This window comes from Dromaius novaehollandiae, chromosome 16, assembly GCF_036370855.1.
Source record: "Dromaius novaehollandiae isolate bDroNov1 chromosome 16, bDroNov1.hap1, whole genome shotgun sequence".
NCBI classification, from domain to species: Eukaryota; Metazoa; Chordata; class Aves; order Casuariiformes; family Dromaiidae; genus Dromaius; species Dromaius novaehollandiae.
The window spans coordinates 4,466,671-4,487,040 of NC_088113.1; the positions used below are offsets into that span (position 1 = coordinate 4,466,671).

At 43.2% G+C, this 20,370-nt stretch overlaps 1 protein-coding gene across 2 annotated transcripts in view; it reads right to left on the reverse strand.

Moving 5' to 3' along the window:
• Nucleotides 1–6,015, reverse strand: part of LOC112983182 (ubiquinol-cytochrome-c reductase complex assembly factor 1) — a 96,951-nt gene extending 90,936 nt beyond the window's left edge. For both annotated transcript variants that reach the window (XM_064521298.1, XM_026100119.2), the window contains exons 1-2: nt 5,873–6,015; nt 1,210–1,314 (exon numbers count right to left, since the gene is read on the reverse strand). In XM_064521298.1, the coding sequence (XP_064377368.1) occupies nt 1,210–1,314; nt 5,873–5,896 (129 nt within the window). In that variant the 5' untranslated portion in view covers nt 5,897–6,015. The remainder of the gene's footprint in view (nt 1–1,209; nt 1,315–5,872) is intronic.
• Nucleotides 6,016–20,370: the final 14,355 nt, after the last annotated feature.

Genomic DNA, 20,370 nt, shown 5'->3' on the forward strand with positions numbered 1-20,370 from the left:
CCAACACCGTATGCTACTTGATATGGACTGGGGCTTTAATTGTTTAGCTACAGTTAATTTCTCTAGCACTGAAAGGACTAATTTGAGGAAAGACATCAAAGCCAAAGAGCTTAGAAGTAAGAGTTTCTAACTGTGTGTGTCATAGCTGACTCTACTAGCTGTGATATACAGGAGAACAGAAAAGAAATTGAACAATCTGTTCTGATTTCATTTTATGCAACAAGGAAACACCAACCACCCTAATTCTGTTCAGATAGTTTGCACGTATTGCCATTTTATGAGCATTTTTTCATCTCCTTATTAACTGCTATTACACGATCTTCTGATAATTTACTATGGACAGGCACAGGCTGATACAATGCATATTAATATAAAACAGAATTAACACTGTAAAGCAGTGCTTTCAAATGGAAATAATATCACTATTCAATCTTGTGCTGTGCCAGGCAGACATACAATCTCAGTACTAGAAACTCCAAGGCTACTGTACAGCGGAGACATGCTCTATAAAATGCTGGCTATTAAGAGCAATCATGAATAAATAGCTTGTAACAGCTTCTTTGGAAAAATGACACTTAAATTAGGACTTCTGTCATTTTATCTACTAAAGACAACTCACACTCTTATCCATTAAAAAAATGACGTAGCTGGAATGAAAACAACTATGAGTTAAAGAGCTGACACCAGAAGAAGGATGTCTTGCTCCTTACTACTCCCCTTGGTAAAAAGACAGAAAATGTTCACTTCCTTTCTAGAGAGTTTTCTGATATTTCAATGAGTTAAACTACCTCACGAAGGGATCTGACAAACACCAGAGCCAGCATAAGGTAAGGGCAGGAACAGACAGGAGGAAGAGTGGGAGCTCCTCCTTTCAGCAGTGGAAGGCTTCTAAATTGCTTCGCCATGTCCCACAGAACATCCTAAAACCATTTCCTGCTACTTAATTTAGAGAAAACACTATCTTCAGCACTTCAAGATGCCTCTTTCGGGATTTGCAGCACTGGTAAGCAGTTTTGTTTGTTTTTTCAATACAGGTGAACCAAGAAAATTTGGAGCTTACATGCCCTTCTTAAAATCTTGGTATTTCATCAACAGATAGATGGTGAAGTAAAACTTTTGGAAAACACTCTACTTAAAAACTGTGACTTTTTCTTACAGATTTAAGGACATCCCAGTTTTTACACACTTTAACATACTCTGACATCTTACCTGGAAAATACCATAGAGCATCCTTCTACGTTGGCCTTGGACCACGGTGGTTTGTAATAATCCACTGCATGCTGCTATCCATTGAGTTACTCCAGACTGGCAGCTCTAGAACAGAGAGACTAGCGATGAAGAGGAGCATCCAAATAACTCAGAAACAGTTTAGTCCTCCGGCTTCCACAGATTTTATTCATTCACACAACAATGTTCAGATTAAACTCCAAACTTGTATTTAACAAAAGCAAAAGTTTTGATTAAAAAAAAAAGCCTGCCTTCGAGAAAAGCATGCAATCAGCATTTGAAGGCAGAAACAGAATAATCAAGGGAAATAGTGGGATGTTCACATCATAAAACCACACCACAATTTTTATATCTGTAGAATAAGTTAAGATGCTTAGGAAGCATTATTCAATTGACCGAGTGATCTGTAAGAAACCCTCACGGAATTCCCTTGCCAGGTTTTGCTAGGTATCTCGTTCCTATCACACAGTCAACAACAAATATATAAACAGGAATATTATTCCACTCTCAGCTTTTATTTATCTTTCTGTCTTACCTAACTGGGGCATAACAAGTAATTTTAATATTCCAAAAGCATACATGTTCCCAACAAGTTTCAGTAAAAATGACCATTTTCTCTCATTAATGAGAATTACAGAAAATAAGGGAGAGAGACAGGTTTTTTTCATCCATGCTTTCATTGACTTGTAATATTCAAGTAGGTACTACATTTGCCTTCTTCATACATGCCCTACATTAATAATGGGAAAAATGTAGAGATTATTAGAGTGGATAATACTTTTCTCATAAAAATAGCTTCATCTTTTAACGGGCCATGAAGATGATTAAGGAATTGGAACATCTGACATATGAGGAGAGGCAGGGATTGTTTAGCCTGGAGAAGAGAAGGCTTAAGGGAGACCTTATCAAAGTGTGTAAATAGCTGACTGGGTGGGCAGGGAGAGCAGTAAAGAAGACAGAGCCAGACTCTTCCCAGTGATGCCCAGCGAAAGGACAAGAGGAAATGGTCACAAATTGAAATACAAGAAATTCTGTTTAAACGTCAGAATAAAACTTAATTCTAAGGGTGATCAAACACTGTAACAGGTTACTCCATCCTTGGAGATATTCAAAACCTGACTAGACAAAGCCCACAGCAACCTGCTCTACCTGACCCTGCTTTAAGGGGGTGGGGGGAGGCTTGGACAAGACCATCTCAAGATGTCCCTTACAACTTCAGCAATTCTGTGGTTCTTGTAAAAAATGCCAGTTCTCCAATTTGAAAGCAGTAAATAACTCTAGTTCAACAAACTTTTGCTAAACCCGAGGGAACACTACATGGATACCTGTAGCACCCAATGAAGCCTCAATACACAGAACACCAGATATTCCCAGGAACTATCAGACTAGCAGATCTGCCCAAAGACTAGGAGGAACAGAAGCAAAACTAACTTGAGTCCCTGTTCCCCACACAATTCTCTCTACCTGCACACTCATTGCTATCCCTCAGGTGCAGTGTAATGCCTCCTCAGACTGTCCATATTTAACCCTTGATAGAGCTGCACTTTTCATCCATGAAGTGAACTGATCTGGGCTTTTAAAAAATGGAGGGGGGAGAGAAGCACTACCGTAACAAACATGATTAATGTTCACTACTATGACGCCTTTCCCCCTTTACTGTAACTATGGAAGATTATTTAGTTTCTGCTCCTTCTCCATAACATCAGTACCTAGCAAGTACAATTACGAAACTGATAAACTTCTAACAGTTCTCCTTTGCTTGCTAAGCAGCGACAAATTGAGATGTATAAAATCCTTACTACTGCTTTCAGACACAAAGCAATAGGAATAGGACAAGAGAAATGGGATTCAATTAAAAGTGCCCTATAATTTTGCATGAAGGTTTGAAAAAACAGCACAAAGAAAATAAAAAAATTGAGAAGAAAGCTCTCTTACAAGCAATATTGCCATTTATCCAATTGCCATGTACGACTAATACATAAAAAAATTAATATTTGACAAAACAATACAGCTGAGTACCACAAAAGGAATTCTCAAGGTAATCCAGTGCTCTGACATAAACAGTTTAACAAGTAATAAAAGTCAGAAAGAAAATTCAGCAGTTTTTATAGAGAAAGACTAAAAGACTAAGTTATATGATAGGATTTTTGATGCTCATTCTTTGTAGTAAGAAGGAAAACATGTCTAGATTGCAATGTCTTAGAGCTTAAATATACTGGGTTTTATAGCTGTTAATAAGTACTAACAGAACAAAGCCAAACTGGACAGAGACATGAGAAAACACAAAACAGACACATGCACAGTTAAGAATAGAAATGTGATAAATAAACAAGTAAGAGAGAAAAAGGCAACAGCAGAAAGTGGCAGAGCAACAGAAAGGGAACATGCTGAGTGAAGGAATCTTCAATAAGCCAGTGCCACCTTTTGTGGAATGTAACCTTCCATATTTAAATTAAAAATGTTAGACTTCTGCATTTAAAATATGGCTAAAAGAAAATGTACCGAGCATTAACCGAATGCAATTATCCAGCAACAATCTGCAGGCAAGTTAAGCAACTCCTGCAGCTGCCCTGTCAAGCTACAGATGAAAGAAAATAACTACAGTCTTCTAAATCCTCCTGGCAACTATTCAAAAAAACTTAGGTAGCAGAAAAACTGCGTGTTGTGATCTCTTCTACTACTTAGGGAAACAACACCTTTACTATAATGGAACCATTAACTTGTAGAGCTGAAATGTCTGGACAACAATCAAGACTATATCACACACTGGGAGCAACAGAAGAGGCTTTAGGATTAGAAGAAGAAAAAAAGTTTCCTATTTCTACTGCAAAGAGGAATTGCTGAAAGTTTGAAGACTCATTTCCATGTGATTAGGCAACTATAGAATCCTTATGCAAAAGCAGATGTCGGGAAATGCCAGGGCTCAGCAATGTTACGATATTATAAAGCTTGAGCTGAAACACTTTGCTGCTGTCAGAAGTCCCCTGCCTCCCAACTGCATAGTCCCACCAGTTATTCCAGCTCAGGTGCTTCCCTAACTGCAAAGTAAGGCATGCCAGCTCACAAAAGTGGCAGAAAACTAAGTCTTCCCTCCTCCAAAAAAGGGATTTTTCTGGCCAGGATGACATATTGAATCAGCTTGCTTTGCTGTATAATGAATGCCAGAGGCAGCCAGGAGAAGAGGAGTTGCACTGGGACAGGGGAAGCCTAGGAGGCAAGTCCTTCACCTTTTGCAAGCAGGTTTTAATTGCAAACCATACCCCAGGGAACAGTTCCATGGACAGATGAACCCATCTGGTGACTCACTACCTCTCTACCACTCTCCCTGCTCCTCTACTGCTTGTCTTCTCCCTCCTCTTTTGCTGCTGATTGCCCCAATATTTTGTAAACTCTTTAACTCATTAAAGCAGAGGGAAACTAACCTTATTTTAATCTTGTTAGGGTTCTGTTTTGCCATTTAGCACATAATGATCAAAAAAAAAAAATACTGGAGCAGGCAAATGTAGGCAACAGTACAGACAGGTGAGCAGGAAGAGTAGGAACGGGAGGACAAAGCAGGAACTCCTCATTTCAGTTGCAGCAAGTGCTCAGATAGGACTCAACATGCTGATAAAACCACACCTTGAGACAACACCAGTTCCAAAAAAACAGGGGATTAATTTTGTAAGTGGATACAGCCCTTTGACTAAAGGTCTTCTATTTTTCTCACAAATATTTCCCCACCTAGCATAGTTGGCATTCTAGTATTTTTTTTGTGACAGAATCTCAGAACCCTGTCAGACTTCACTCTTCCAGTTTCTACTGAAACGTGGTATCCTGCTCCAAAGTCTTTCAAAGCTCATACACACAAAAAAGATGAGCAATTGCTACAAGAGCATTAGAAAGTGCATGAGAAAGAACAAAAAAGCTGAGTGATAAGTATTACACTCTCAGTCCTTCATAGGAACCCAATCTGTTCCACTTAACACAGAAGTTGGAGTCTTTATACGACCTTTGCTATCAAGTACCTCAAAAGTGAGAAAGGAACCTCAAGGAGAGATAACCTCCCTCCCACAGGGGCATACGCACCATTTCCAAAGCGATAGAAGTACCAGGGAAGTTTTCTCAAACATAAAGCCCCAACCAGGAGCAGTAAAGTCTTGCATAATTGTTATGTAAGTACAACCTCTGAAGGAAAAGTTCAAGCCTTTCCCCCCGCCTTCACGAGAGACGTCCACCCAGCACGCCGGGGAATGGCCCAACCATTTGAGTGCTGCACCCTGAGGACAGGAATAAGCAGGTGGGTGCAAAAACCTCCCACAGCAACGCCGAAAGTCAAACTAATTATCATTTAGAAAATGACAACTCCTTTTCAAACATCGTTTAACGGTTTCTTCTTAAACACGTTGCCTAGGGCAAGGCCACGCTGGAGGCAGGGAGTGCGCAGGGCGGCCCGCAGGAGCCCACGGGACTGCGAGACATGCGTGACCGGCGCCGCAGGGGCGACACCGGAACCACCCCACGGCGACGCGCTCGGCCTCACACGTCGCCCGTCCCCTCGGCAGCGCCGCCCCCCGCCATGCCTGCGCCGCCCCGCCCCGCCACGCGGAAGGAGCCGCCACGCACTACGAGGGCGGGGAAGGCGACCCCGGCCGCCGTCACTCACCACGGCTCTCCCCAGCGCCGCCATGGATGCTGGGCGCCGCTTCCGGCGGGGCGGCGGGCCGGGGTCGGCCTCTTCCGCCCCCCGCGCCGCGCACGCGCGCTGTGGGAGCCGCGCGCGGCGGCCGTTAGCTAGAGGGGCGGGGAGCGCGCGCGCGCGCGCGCGGCGGCGGTTGGCGGAGAGCGAGGGGCGCGCGCGCGGCGGCCGTTGGCCGGGACAGGGGGAAGCCAGCGCGCGGCGGCGGCTGGCGGGGGTGGCTGCCCGCGCGCTCTGGCGTCGCCTCAGCGCCGCCGCTGCGTGGAACGAGCCGGGAGGGGGGTGTTGGGAGACGGGGGGGGGAATGCTAGCCGAGGCTGGGCGTGCGAGTGTGTTCGGGTTTGGTTTGGAAGGGGGAAAGGTGACAAATCTGTCATTGCCCCTTGTAAGTTCTCTCTCCTAGAAAGCTTGGCCCGTAAGGGCTGAGCTCTGCCACTTGGTGAGGGAAGCTGGTCATGACAGCAGCGAGCTTTCCTCAGGCTTGTGTGGGCTGGCTGTTTGGGCAGCCCCAAGCAGAAGGCAGTTTCCTTGAGACCCTCGCACGGGTGTCAGCACGGAGAGTTCATGGTGGCAGTAGCAAGAGAACAGGGTAGAGCTCCTCACACGAGTGTCCCATAGGCCCTGGAGCCAGGACCTTGCGGCCAGGCATGGCCCTGCCTGCCCCCACCACGTGTTCCCCACCCATTCCTTCTGCTGGCACCAGCTTTCATGAGGCTGCAGAGTGGATCAGACCAGCAACCTGACAGAGGTCAAAATGAGCTGGTCTGTTTTGCCAGGTTAGTTTTAGTCTGGATCGCATCCACATCACCTCACAAATGTTAGTGCTGGTAAGAGGGAGGCTGGTGCAGATGTGGGCAAGAGCAGCTTGCAAGAGTGAGGCTACTCTTTTCAGCAGCAGTGCTGTCTTAAAGGGCTTGGGGAACTATAATATTCTACTCCCCTCTTTCCCAGCATATTTATTGGGATGTCAGCTTCTCAAGAGGGCAGTAGCAGCTACTTTAATGGCCCTGAAACTCCACAGTAGTCCTTAGAATTCTTTCATATGTTCTTAAATGTCAGATCTCATGGGGCCAATGGAATCACCTACTTGGACTTCCTTCTTTACAGTCATCCCAGATTCCTGTATGTGCAGTCAGGGGTTTTTGAGATGTTCTGACTCACTGCAGCTCTCTCCCAAAATAACTTGAACTGTATCTGACAATGCATTTAGTGAACAAGTTGTTCTAAAATTGCGTTGGATGTTAAACACAGGGAACTGAAGATCTCTGTCAGGGATGTGCTACATTTCATTTGGTTCCTGTGCCAATGGCTAGTCTAGGGAGGAGAGTTAAAGCTAGCTCTGTTTCTTTCTATTTGCTTAACTGTCCTGCATGTATTAGGCTCCAAGCAATATTAAATACTGCTTTTAACAGCAGGGTTTTTTTTCGCTTGTGAGAGAGCAATAGGGGAGAATGCATACATGTTTCTGAGGCCTCCTCATTGCTGTTAATGAGCTAGAGTCATTGGAAGTGATTAAGCTCAAGAATCCCTACACTACTCTGTATAACTCCAGAGCAAAGACTCTGTCAGTAGCAGAGGAGTCCCACAGTGTTGTGCAGTAGCCAATATACCTTAGTGGGTGTTCATTCTCCCCGTCTAACTTGGAAGCTCTGTCTGTTAATTGCACTGACTGTACCAGTTCCTGGTGTCTTACCTAATGGTGCACAGCGGGATTTCAGCATGTTTCAGGGGCAGAAAATGAATGTCTTAAGTAAGACTCCTCTGCCTAACTCTGTTATTTCATTCTCAGTGTAACAGCTAAGCCTTTCCCGTGTCAGTCCATATGATATGAGTTTCAAATTCAACTCTAAAGGAATTTCCTCAGAGCACTGGCAACTCACTCCCCTTTTTTTACACAATCTTTATGGTCCTGCTCAAGTTCTTACCATTCAGCTCTGCTCAGTGGGCAGCTCCATGACTGCATGTGTCTTGCCTTAGTCATGAGTCTTCCTCTTTTTTTGTTGCTGGGCAAGCATTTTTATTTAAACAGTGACAGCAGGAGGTCCCAGAGGCAGGGCAGCAAAGTTCCCTTCTAACTGCTGGTGTTTTTTTCATCTAAGGCCATTAACGACGGTGATAGGAGTGCTCACAGCTAGGTGACTGAACAGGAAAGAAGAACCCCAAAGGAAGAAGATGATCATATTGAAGGGGCCTTGTGTTTCAGCATGAACCGTGTCACCTTTCTACTTAAAGGCCAGGGAGCAGTTTGCCATTACAAGCAGCTGGAGGGAGCAGTTATTAGAGGGAGGAGATAAGAGGCCACAAAACATGGGCTGAGGAAAAGCATTTTAGAGGAGTTTAATTGAAGGAGAAGTGGAACAGAAGGGGGGAGAGAAACTTCTCTCCTGGTTGAGGAACAGCGGTGGTGGGGCTGGATGGATGTGTACACTCAAGAATGATACAGGATGCAAATCAGACACCAGTGCGGGGGGTCAGGGATGAGCACAGGATCTGAGTTTGGACCACAGCAGAAGTATAGAAGGAAGAGTGTGACAAATTGCAGAATGCTGCAAATGGTTGATATTTGTCATTTTTTAAGTACGACCAAGAAGGGGTATTGGACTGCTGTGTGATAGAGAAGCAGGGTGTGCAGAAAGCTAGTAAAAGCAGAATGGAAAGATGGCTCTGCAGTGTGTCTACTAAGAATGTCCTCTCCTTGGGAAACTGGTGGTGGGAAAAGTCTGGTGACTGCAGGAATGGTTGCTTCTTTACTCAGGTGATTGGTGCGATACAAATGGTTGCAGTGATAATCCACAGATCTTGGTAAGGAGATTGGAGAGGCCTTGCTTTGCTCCTTTATTTCTGCTTAGATGGGACTGGTAGATGAAGTAAGAAAGGATATGGTTTGACAATACAACTAAGCACATAAAATCACTAATTGCTGAAAGGAGAGGTCCTGTGCTAGCACTAGCATTCATCTAATGAATGCTGAGCCGGTGAGCTGGTTCAAGGAGCTAGACCAGCAGAAAATTGTCTTTTTTGTTGTTTTTAGTAGGATTAATTTTCTGTGAGCTTAGCTACCTAAACCAGTGCTCCTCAGGATCAGAGGAATGCCAGGAATGTGTAGCATGGCAGGGGGTGGGAGAACATGAGACCAGACTGACTATTTTAGCAGCTGTCAGCTATTGGGCCGGCTTAGCTTTGTTGTCAAACTGTGTCAAACTGCCATCCAGACTGCTGCTGGTAGCAGCAGCAGTAGCAATAGTGATGCTGAATGTAACAGTAGTGATCTTCTTGCAGGTAATAAAAAGGGGTTAAGGGGAGAAGCAGTAGCAATGACCTTGAAGCCCTGTCCCCAAGCCAGCAAGCACAGGGAACAAACCTCCCCCAGGAGTCTATTTTGAGAGGCCAGGATACTGAGGAAAGAGCCTTGCATTAGACTTTGGTATGAGGGCACATTCTCATAACTGCTTTAAGATCCTTGTGTGAGCCACTCATAAACTATATATTTTCAGTTTCCCTTTCTGGTGCCCTGCAGAAAGCAGGTGAACTGTGATTAAGCCCAGGTAGTGCGAGCCCCACCTCAGTGGGTTATGGGATTCAAACTTTGGGTTCCTGAAAAATTCCCAGTGGAGGTGCAGACCCTTAGAGATTTCACATATATAGAGTGTGGAAATTTATGCTGCAAGCTTTTTATTTGAAAATAATAAATATTTACTGTGTGTATGTCTTGTCCCATTGTCTATTTTTATGGCTTTCCTTCAATGCAACCACTTCTTCACATCCTGAATTCTCTCAGCTTGCGTGGGTGCATGCACACACACCCACACACCCACACACCCCATGTCATTCTGTGCACACAGATTGGAGACACTAGCTTGGCCGATCAGGAAATGAGAAAAACAACATAAGAAGAACTACAGAGCAACCTGAAAGGTGGATGAGAGCAATTTACAAACCTGTGGCCCTAGGCTCTGAACCACAGCTGGACTAACTGATGCCTACTTTGGGTTCTGGTTTGAGTTAACATTGGCTCTGCAGAAGCATCAGGTTTTCTAGAGCACATTTGTTCTAGGTCAAGGTTGTTGAGGTGACTGGCAAGGCTTCGTCTTGACACGTCAACTAATGTGCAGTGTAAGAAGGGTGGCGTAGTTCTAGCCCGTTAAAGCCTCAGTTTGGTAAGCATCCAAACATAAAGAATGAGTATGAACAGTGACAACCGGGCTTGAAAAAACTCAGGGAAGAAAAATTCCACATTCACCTGTTGCCCAGGTATGTGAAGACAGAATAAGGATCTCCTTTTGATAAAGAATTCAGACAATCAGGGGTTGTGATTCTGGTGTACAGAGGCAGGAGGGCACTGGCAATAAAAGGCTTGGGGTAAAAGCACACAGGAAGTTGTTTAGTGTTCAGATACTACACCAAAGTGGAGTGGATTGACAAAACTGAGCCCTTTAAAACAACTGACAGATCCAAGTTATGGCCAGCACTTCTTTTAAACAATTTTGATCCAGTTTAGCCCAAGTAAGCCAGCATAGGAATTGAGCTTATTCTTGCAGCTGTTTTGATACAGTTTCGGGTGACTTATGAATTTCATTGTTTGTTGGGACCACAGCTACATTTATTTGCAGGCAGTATATTTGCAGAATATGTAAGGCAAGAAGAGCTGTAAGGCAAGCAGGGTAGAGTATTATCAACTGTGAGACTTGGCCAACTGATAACTGAATATTTATCAGGACAGGAACTGACTTTCTGACTTGGTGAACTGCTAATTAGGGATATAAAGAATGTGCCACAAGAAAGACTGGGAGAGAGGTGGAGGCCTCCAGCATGATAATTGCAATGGTCACCTTTGATGCGAAAGATTCAAATTAAAATTCTTTGATCTTAACCAGACAGGGCAAAGCCTGAAGACAGAGTGTTAGTATTGCACAGAAGTACTCTGCCCTAGTGTACGGGCTGTTCTGTATTGGGAGAGTGGGACAAGGGCTCTGTATTTTGCGCAGTAATATCATGCTGGACTCGGAATGCCACCCTAAACACCGGGTATTTACCTTCCCCCAAAACTTCAGTTTTGAGAAGCTATAATTTTTGCTTGAAAAAGCATTTTGTCAAAATATTCCAGGCCAGCTGTGATGCCTAGATGATTTATTACTTTTAAAATGTTTGGGTGTTCTAGGATGTTCCTTTTCACACTGAAAATCAGACTTATCATTTTTATATAGACATGTATGTTTTTATCTTTAAAAAGTATCTGTACAGATTAATTAACCTTTTTGAAATAGTCTAAATATTTGCAGTGCTGTGACAACTTCTTGTATTTTTCTCTTCTCAGTTACCTGAGGAATCAAAATCAACCTAAAGAGGCAACTGTTAGCCCAGCATCTGCTGGGGAGAGCTCCCTCTTTCTTAAAAACATATACTTTAGACTGGAGCAAAAGTACAGATCTCAATATCAGTCTTTTTTCTGCACAGTCTAGGGTTCCCTCCTAGGTGCAAAATTTAAAATTAACTTCATATTCTTTCTTAACCCTCTGCTCCTGCTTCCAGAGAATAAAAGCCAAAGGAAATCTCATGATCATGTGGGAAAATGGGATCTCTCCATTTTACCTAAGATAAGAGAGGCTGGGGTACTCCAGATAACAAGAGGGAAAATAGTCTGTATGGGTATTCCAGGGCACTCTGGAGATCATGATAAAGAGAAACCCAAAACTCAGTTCAGGTCCAGCAGACCTTATTAACTCTGGTTCAGTGCCAATACTGCAAGACTGCCAGCTGGCCCCTGCAGCTATTTGAGTGTCTTTGCAGCATACTTTTCCGGTGCTCCAGGTTCTGAAAGGGCCTTGTATGTACCAATGGAGCCAATGCAGGTGTGGCACTATGTCCTGTCTAATGCACCCTTTTAGGACTTTGAGCATAGATCAGAGATAACAGGCCCTTGGAGCCCTGCTAGATGCAGCCTGACTTCTTCCAGAGCTTACCTGGATGTCTCTGCACAGCTCTTCCCAGAACTCCCACTTCCAGAAATGCAGTGAGGGGCCATCTGACACTGTATGGGGAAACCCAAGTTCTGATGGACTTCTAGCTCAGGCTCTGGGCTGAAGGAAAATGGCATTTCTAAGGCTGAGCTGGTAATTTATAAAGAATTTGTTATACTTTCTTCATTTTTTGCAAAATCTTTATCCTTTGCATCCTGCATAAATCTGGACATTTTCAGACTGAGTCCACTGTTAGGGCAAAAATTACAAGCTGAAGAAGGGCTTTTAATGGAAGCTAATTATGTCATAAACAACTTAAAGAAGCTTAGTGCTCTCCATAATACTGAATGCGCAGTTTGGGATGTCTGTGAGTACGTTTGTTAAGGCTACTTCCCAGGCTGAATGCTATTTAAAAAATAAAAATACAAAAAAATCGAATTTTTCAATTGAAGTTCAATCCTTACAATGCACTACAGTACTTGCAAAGTTTGGCAAGTGTGAGAACAAATTCCCCTGATCTGGAATTCCTTGGCTAGGGGTGCACAGTGGTCCCTGCTCTGGTCTCCAGAAGGGAGTTACCTCTCTCCTGCAGCAGGAGACAAAGCAGACGTGAAGCAAAACAGGCTCCTCACTGCTGCACTTCAGTGAGTTTGGTGAAGCCTAGCAAGCAAAACCTGAACTCCATGACTGAACTCTTCAGGGGAAGTAGAAGTAGGACCTGATTACTTTTTCCAAGCTTATATATCCTAGTGGCTGCTGCTACTGTGAAATATGATAAACTCCTATTTGTTCGCTTTAGCTTGCCATCAGTTCTCACTGTTTGCTGGGGCAAGCCCAGGACATTTCCCTCCCCACCTGTCAAGCTGGAGTGTGCTTTGGCACGCTGCCATTGCGGAGTCTCAACGACTTGAGCAGACAGCTTCAGAAACAAGACATCCCAGTGCTTAAGCAGCCTCTACTTCATGAGCTTTTTTTCCCATCTATGTGCTTTCCGAAGAAGAAAATGTTTGCTGGTCAGAGAGGTTTTCCACTTGCGCCTCCTTCAGCTTTCCATTACCACTAAGAGGTTATGCGGGGTGCAGTGCTTTACACTGTACTGTACTATATGCAGAGGTGTTCAGACTTAATTTATTCCCTTCTCCTGGATAAAGATTATTGCAGCTGTGTGTTTTGGAAAACTATCAATGAAGGGAGTTCAGCTCATACAACACACTTTCAATAGGGTACTGTGCTCTATATTTCCAGGTTCTGTTTTAATTACACTTGCATATTACCTTGGAGGAAGCTGAAATCTGGAAAATGTTTTCTCATATACCATGTCTTAAACCTTCCTGACCTTCTGTTTTATACTAAGTACGTTTATGTCTGTGATCAAAATCGTATAATATGGGGCAAGATTTCGCTATCCAGAATCATCTATCAGGGACACACTGTCAGCCCCTCCATAACAAAGACAGTTTCGCTGAGAAATGTCCCTGCCATCCCTCACCTTCCAACAGTAATTCCCTCTTCCTTCCCTTCACATGGCTCCCAACAAGAGCAACAGAAGTTGGCCACGTACTATATATTGGGGCCTTCCCCTGTGGTATTGAGAGGCTCCTGCTTCCCCAGAGAATCCTTGAGGGACAAAGCAATAGATGGCCAATGCAGTGGCAACATATCCCACATAGCCTGATAAAAACAAGCAAAAAATTCAAAAGGCCCCTAGTGTTTTCCTCCTGGGTCCCCTCACTTAGAGAGGTTGTGTCCAGCACTGCACTCCCACAGTTGGTCTGAGGCTGGGGAGCAGGAGCTGCACAAGAGTTCTCGTGCGCATCACACCACTCCTGTGGGGCATGGGGAAATGTGCAGTGCCCTCAAGCTTTGGTATTGTCTACACTGGAGACAACAGCACAAAAACCGGCCTGATGTCCGGAGCTGATACCTCCTCGAGACACCTGCTACTGCGCAAGAAGGGCAGGGCACCAGTGAGAACTGACACATGCCACGTACCCTCTGGCTGGGAATAAGCAGTTATGAGCAGGTAACAGAGGTCTACTGACTCACAGCAAGAGTTGCTAACCTTCTTAAGCTACAGGAAAGCACATGTGTTTCAGGGCTGGCAGGATAACAGAATCCATATGAATGAGGCATCTGCTCCAGAGCAGCTTTCAAATCCATGCCAAAGAGAGCACATCTTGATCTTTACATCCTTGCGGTGTCTGGAGAATGTCCCAAGAGCAAGAGTTGTAGCTAATATATTTGAGCAGCAGAGAGTCTGTCAGTCCTCTGCCCAGCACTTGTTCAAAATTCAGGAAGTACAGATGGCTGTCAGCATCTTTCTTTTATCCCTTCTTGAAGAGTTCACTCCTCCTGGCAGCACAGTTCACTCCTAGCAAGCACTCCAGCCTGGGACACAGGTCTGTTCCTGAATCTAGCACTGACAGGGCTCATGAGGTTATGCCTGTACTTGTATCAATGTCTCACCCTAAAAAAACAAGGTAACTTTTACTTCATATTGATTAACAGGAATTAAATTGATCTTGTCAAATAGGAACTCTTTGATGAGGCTAAGCTGCTTTTTAACTCGGCTGAAAACAAGGATTTTCAGTGGTCTAAAGAAAAACTACATGAAAAAGAATCTGGTAAACAGGTACACAGTAAAAGCATAACCAAGCTTATCCACCTCTTCCATAGAAAAAAAAGAACAATGCAGTCTGCGTTAGTAGAACAATGCCAATGTGGGTAGGCTTTTTAGTGTAGCAGACAAAGAAGGCAATCCACTGATGCAAAGTAGAAACTGAACAGTAGGTAGAAATAAGGAGCTTACTAAAAAAAAAGTAAAGTGTTATTATTCCCAAAATAAGCTTAGAGCTCAGTGTGGTGAGCTTTTCAAAACTTTTGGTCCTTAAATCAATCTTGGATCTCTCTTTACAAATAAATAATACCCAGCTGTTATGTAGCATCATTTAATTCCAAGGAATTTCAAAAATAAGCACACACAAAAAAAACAAATTGATGGGAAAAGAGGCCACATCAGAAAGCCACACCTCTCCAGCAGCAGAGTGCCAAGGCCACTTATTCCCATTCCACAGACTAAGCCAGGAGGTCCTACTGTACTAGCTCCACTGAAAATTTTGGGCTTAATATAGAACATAAGAAAGGTTTTGCTGAGTGAGACCATAGGTCCGTCTAGCTCATCCCCATTAGGCAATAACAGATCCCTAAAGAAGAGAATAAGGACAGGACAAATGTGTAATTAGGTTTTCCTGGCACAGCTTCTCAGCTTCCAGCTATCAGTGGTTCAGAAAGTCCCAGGGCCATATGTTTAGCAGCTTTTGATGAATTTTTTGTGTATAAACTTATTCGTTGAAATTTAACACACACAGACTTTTAGCATACAAAACAGCCTGTGGTCAGTAGTTCTATAGCTGGGCTACACTGTAGGAATCAGCATCTTTCTGTTTGTTCCAAACCTGTCCCAAACTGGTTTCGTTTGGTGCATTGTGGTTTTGTCCCAAACTGGTTTCATTTGGTGCATTGTGGTTTTTGTCTGGGAGAACCTTGCTTCTTGTTCACCTTCTTGGCCCTCATCACTTCACCTTCTTGCCCCGGTCACCTCCAGGCTGAAGAGACCTAGTCTATCTAATTATTCTCTTACAGAAGCCTTTTCATACTTTCAGTTGTTCCTATTGCCCTTTTCCAGTTTTACTATATCACATAGTATTCAAGAGCCATGTAAATCTCTGGAGTGCCTGCATATTGTTTTCTCATTTGGTCTCTATTTCTCTTCCAGTCACTCCTAATGTTGTGTTTGCTATCTTGATTGCTATAGAAATTCAGCTGACATTTTCAGAAACTCAGAATCCCTAGGTAAAATTTTCTACCTATGCAATGGAGCTCATCAAGCATCTTAATTGTTCTTCCTGCCCTTATCACCTATGAATTATGCTGCCACCCTTCAATCACATTGTAAGAATCAATCAGTATCAGCAGTCCTTATTAAGTTGCTTATAATTGCCCAGGTCTTCACAGTGACAATTTTTAGTACTGAATTAACTTCCTTGTCTCCAGTGCTCCCCAAACTTCTGGAATTTCCCCAGTATTCCAGGAGTTATTAAAAATCAGTAGGTTTATTAGTGTGGGTTAAATGTTTTAAAACGTGGACCACTCCAGCACATGCTCCTCATCACTTTCTTATCCTACTGGCCTGGGGAATATTTCATTACTGTTGCAAGAAGTGAATTATTTCATATGGCTTTTCTTCTTACCAAAAACATTACAACTGAGAGATAGCTCCACTGTATTTATATTTTGAGGTAAATAGCAACTTATTTTTGTACTCAGATGAATCAAGCTGTTTTTAGAGTTTCTATACCTCAGAAAGATACAGCTAGCCACTTAAATTTTCTGGAACTCATTGATCATTAATCACACTACATTATTCCCTAGGGGAAAAAATAAAGTCATCAATAAACTTGTCCCATTTCTTTAATATTTTTGCATATAGCTGAGACTCAGCTTCTATCACCAACCCACACCAAATGGGTTTAAATGCTAGCATGGACACCATGAAGTGAAGATCCCTGGACTGTAGTGACTAGGTGGTCAAGCTTGACCAAGCCTGGGTGCAAGCCTGGTTTATATCTCAGGGATCTATAAACTTACTGTGTCTATGTGCCATCACTCTGGCAGTGGCAGCTCCTTATGAACATGTTCATGTGTCGGAGTAACTGTTTGGATGGATGCCCAAAACGCGAGTATTAGCTGTGCTGCCACCAATCACCCAAGTCCTTTCTTCCTCCCCTCTTTCCTTCCCCACACTCACTATTTCTTGCCTGTAGAACTCATCCAGTAGCTGTTCTCAGAATGTACTTACAATATCAGGCTTTCAATAATAAAATTCTTTACACCTAAGCACCCAGAAGTTAAAGGACTGAGTTGAATGTGGCAGCATTTAGTGCAAGTCTTCCCTCTGTATGATCTAGATCAGAAATTTTGGTTAGATCTCCTATTCCCCAAGGGATCCACTCTCTGCAAGGTATGCTGGGATAGATATCTGTCAACCCTCCTTCATGCTGCTTTGCCTCCTTTGCGTTCACCTCCTGTTCTGCTTCATATTCTAGGGTGCAGGCAGGACATAAGCTTCCCGAATAGGGTTCCCCTATCCTGGTGCCTTCAGCCAGGTATAAGTGTGACAGGGAGAGGAAGCTGGGTTTGAGCCATCCACTGCCTGGGCAAGTGGAAAAAATCAGGACTGATATGTTTCACTGGAGCCGCTTCACATTTTTTTCTTAGACAGTAAGACCCTCTGGCTCCTGCAGCTCAATCCCATAATGGACAGAGGGACCCAGTCTGTATGTACCTGTCCTGTCAGCCCCCTGCTCAGCATGCAGACACTTCAGTTTGAACTTCCAGGGTTTGCCTCTATCCTCTGACTGTCTGGGAAGCCTGGGCAGTCACTTTAGTGCTCTGAATGAGCCTGCTGTAGCCAAGGGCTATTGCAAAAAGCCAAAGTTAGCTGCTTGAAGTAACTGTCCAGAGCTGTACCACTGGTCTTTTCAACCTCAGGCAGCACATGGCCTAGACAAGAAAGAGACTGCCTGCCTGTCTGTAGCCCAGCAGTGAAACTCGTGGCCCACCTGAAGATCCCATAAATGGAAGTTGCCTCATCATCCAATCTCAGTTTTCTCAGTTGTGGTGCTCTGGACCTCCCCCAGCAGCACACATGGCCACAGTCAGTAGTTGTGCTAAAGCTACTGGCTGTTTCCAGCTGTTCAGTGCCACTCTCAGGAGCTGTTTGTCTTTGACTGCAGCCTGCTCTTGCTCTAAACTTTCACCCACTCCCAGGCAAGAGATCTGAGTAAAGCCCTGAAAGCTGCTAACATAGGAAGGATGAAGAAGTGGAAAGAAGAAAGAAGAGTTATTCACACCAAGCTCTCAAAAGAGGTATTTTTACTGCTGGGCATGCAAACATGTTATGTTCGTACCAGCTGTATGTTTACCCCACCCATCTTGTTCCATTTGAGGGTGTATTTGTTCTACAGTTGCTCCGGCATTCAGTCCATCTTATTATGCACTCCATCACCCAGCTCTCAGTCCCTCCCATCCTCCAATGCTCTGAGATTGCCTGTCTGTCCCCCTCTGAAACCCAGTTATTCCTGAGCCCTTTCTGCCGAGCCACATTCCCTCCAGCATTTCTGTAGACCACCTCCTCCCAGCTCGCCCATCAGCATTTTATCCTCTCTAGCTGGGTTCTTGTTATCTGATCGCTAATGATCTGAGTTAATGACTTCTTTGGCATCTAAAGTTTATGAGTTTGATTGTGCCCTCGCAGAGGAGAGCTCCCATGAAGATCTACTCTCCATTCTCTAAGCTTGTGGAGGATCTAAGTTGTGCTTCTCTTTCAGTATTTCTGGAGAGATATTAATATTTTGAAGTCTTCTACACAAGCAAAATTAAATGTGTCAGGTTTTATCAATAAAAGGCTTATTTCTGACTTTATGCCATGATGAATGGCATCTTGTCAAAAACAGGCAGACAGCAACTGAGTGTGTGGAAGCATTACTCTAAATGTAATGACATTTCTCTGGCGGTATGATGGGCAGAGTCTGCAGAACTTGGATTCCTGGATGGCAAAGAGACTCTCAGAGAAACCCAGCTAGCAGGACATTTTCTGTACAGTCAGCCAATTAATTACCATTATTATTTAACAGAGCCATTTTCTTGACAGCTGTGCCCCTCAAAATGACACCAAGGAGAACTGAATCCATTTGTGTTAGTTCAGCTAGCCTAATCATTGCAGCAAATTGAAACTAATTCTGCAACCCCCTACCCCCCCAGCAAAACAGGGACATCGGCAAACTCAGGATGACAGAATAAATGGACTATTCTAGGAATGGTATTTCCTGTACTGTATTTACTGTTTTTTCAAAAAAGTTGAGATTTCCTTCTTTATTAAATTTGTTGAGAAGCAATGAAAGCTGGTGCAATTTTATTTTTAAATATCGTTTTACTACCCAACAGCAACAGTAAATTCATAAAATAACACGTGATTGACCAAGACTATGGAGTAAAAAAAATTGTTTGCTTTGTACATTCTTATTAGTCTTGGCTAAGATGTTATAAAAGCAGTATCTTTTAACACCTTTTATTATACAAGGGTCAAGGGGTTTTTAAGTTTCTTAAAGACAGCTTCAAATAGCCCACATAGCGGGTTACTGCATCTTTCATATGGCTGCTGTATAAACAAGCACATTTTACACAGGAAATGACATAACCATGTAAAAGTGTACATGGAGTTTAGGCACATATTCAAACACTAATGGGAATGCATTGTTTTAAATGGCATACTTTTATGTTTACCTATTCAGCTTAGTACCATATTTTAGCCAAATACAACAAAAATTAGCCACACATACCTGTCTTATAGTGTACTGTTTATTTGAAATTTGGACCTTCACAAAGACTCTCGTGGGACAGATAATGACCCTAAAAAGTAAATACAAATGAGGCATTCTCAGTGAGAGAGTGAAACCTGCCATCATAAAGGTGGAAAGCTGAACTTTTAACCTGTATTGCTTTACAGCTCAGGTTTCTGTGTGTTTCTACCATCCAGTTGCTAACACCAATTCACCCATGGGAAGAAAGCCATAACAATAATTCAGGGTGTCTATCTTTGCACATTGTATAATGACCGTACTAAAGAAAGCAGTGCCAAACTTAAGTATTAGTTCCAAGGTTCTCTGTTTCTTTCCATTTTCTTTGCTGTGTGTCAGTCCCAGTGTGTGCCCTATCCCTGAACCTCTGTTTCCAGAAAGGAATGAGGGCTGAATGAAGTCCACCTGGGTTGTACTTTTGTGCTTTTCTGCGATAATGAATATTTGTAATGGCCACCTTTCATGTATCTTGGAAACCTTGGATACACATTTCTGTTCTAACTCCCTATAACAGATTTCTATGTAAAAGCTCGACAAGATTTGTAAAGGCTTTGTGAGTAGATGTTGAATGAAAAAAACAGAATTCAGAAAAAGAAACTGACAGCTTACCATGGCAGCATCTTCTTATAGCTGTTGAATTTTTGGATAAATTAGAATAACAGAAACTGCTTTCATAATAGCAGTGGGAGTTCAGTCCCTCTAACACTACAGACTGAAGTGATCATAACCATTCAGTAAGCATCCAATAATTGATTACAGACACTGAAGTCTGCTCCAGATGATCCCAATGGCTCAAACAATGCATCAATAAATCACCTAGAGGGTAATATACTTTTATACCATGAGGAAAGTTAGTCAGTGCTCAGTAGACCATTCCTGAATAAAATAACATTGAACTGGAATTCCCAGAGTTATCAGTACTGCAAATACAAAAGGATGCTCTGCACATCACAACAACCAGTATTATAAACCAAGGATATTCAATTTGAGAGTTAAATGTGAAAAAAATTACATTAATCCTGCTGTCTAGGATGCCACCATTATAAACTCATCACTTCGAGCTGGAGCAAACTTGGACAGTGTTAGGACT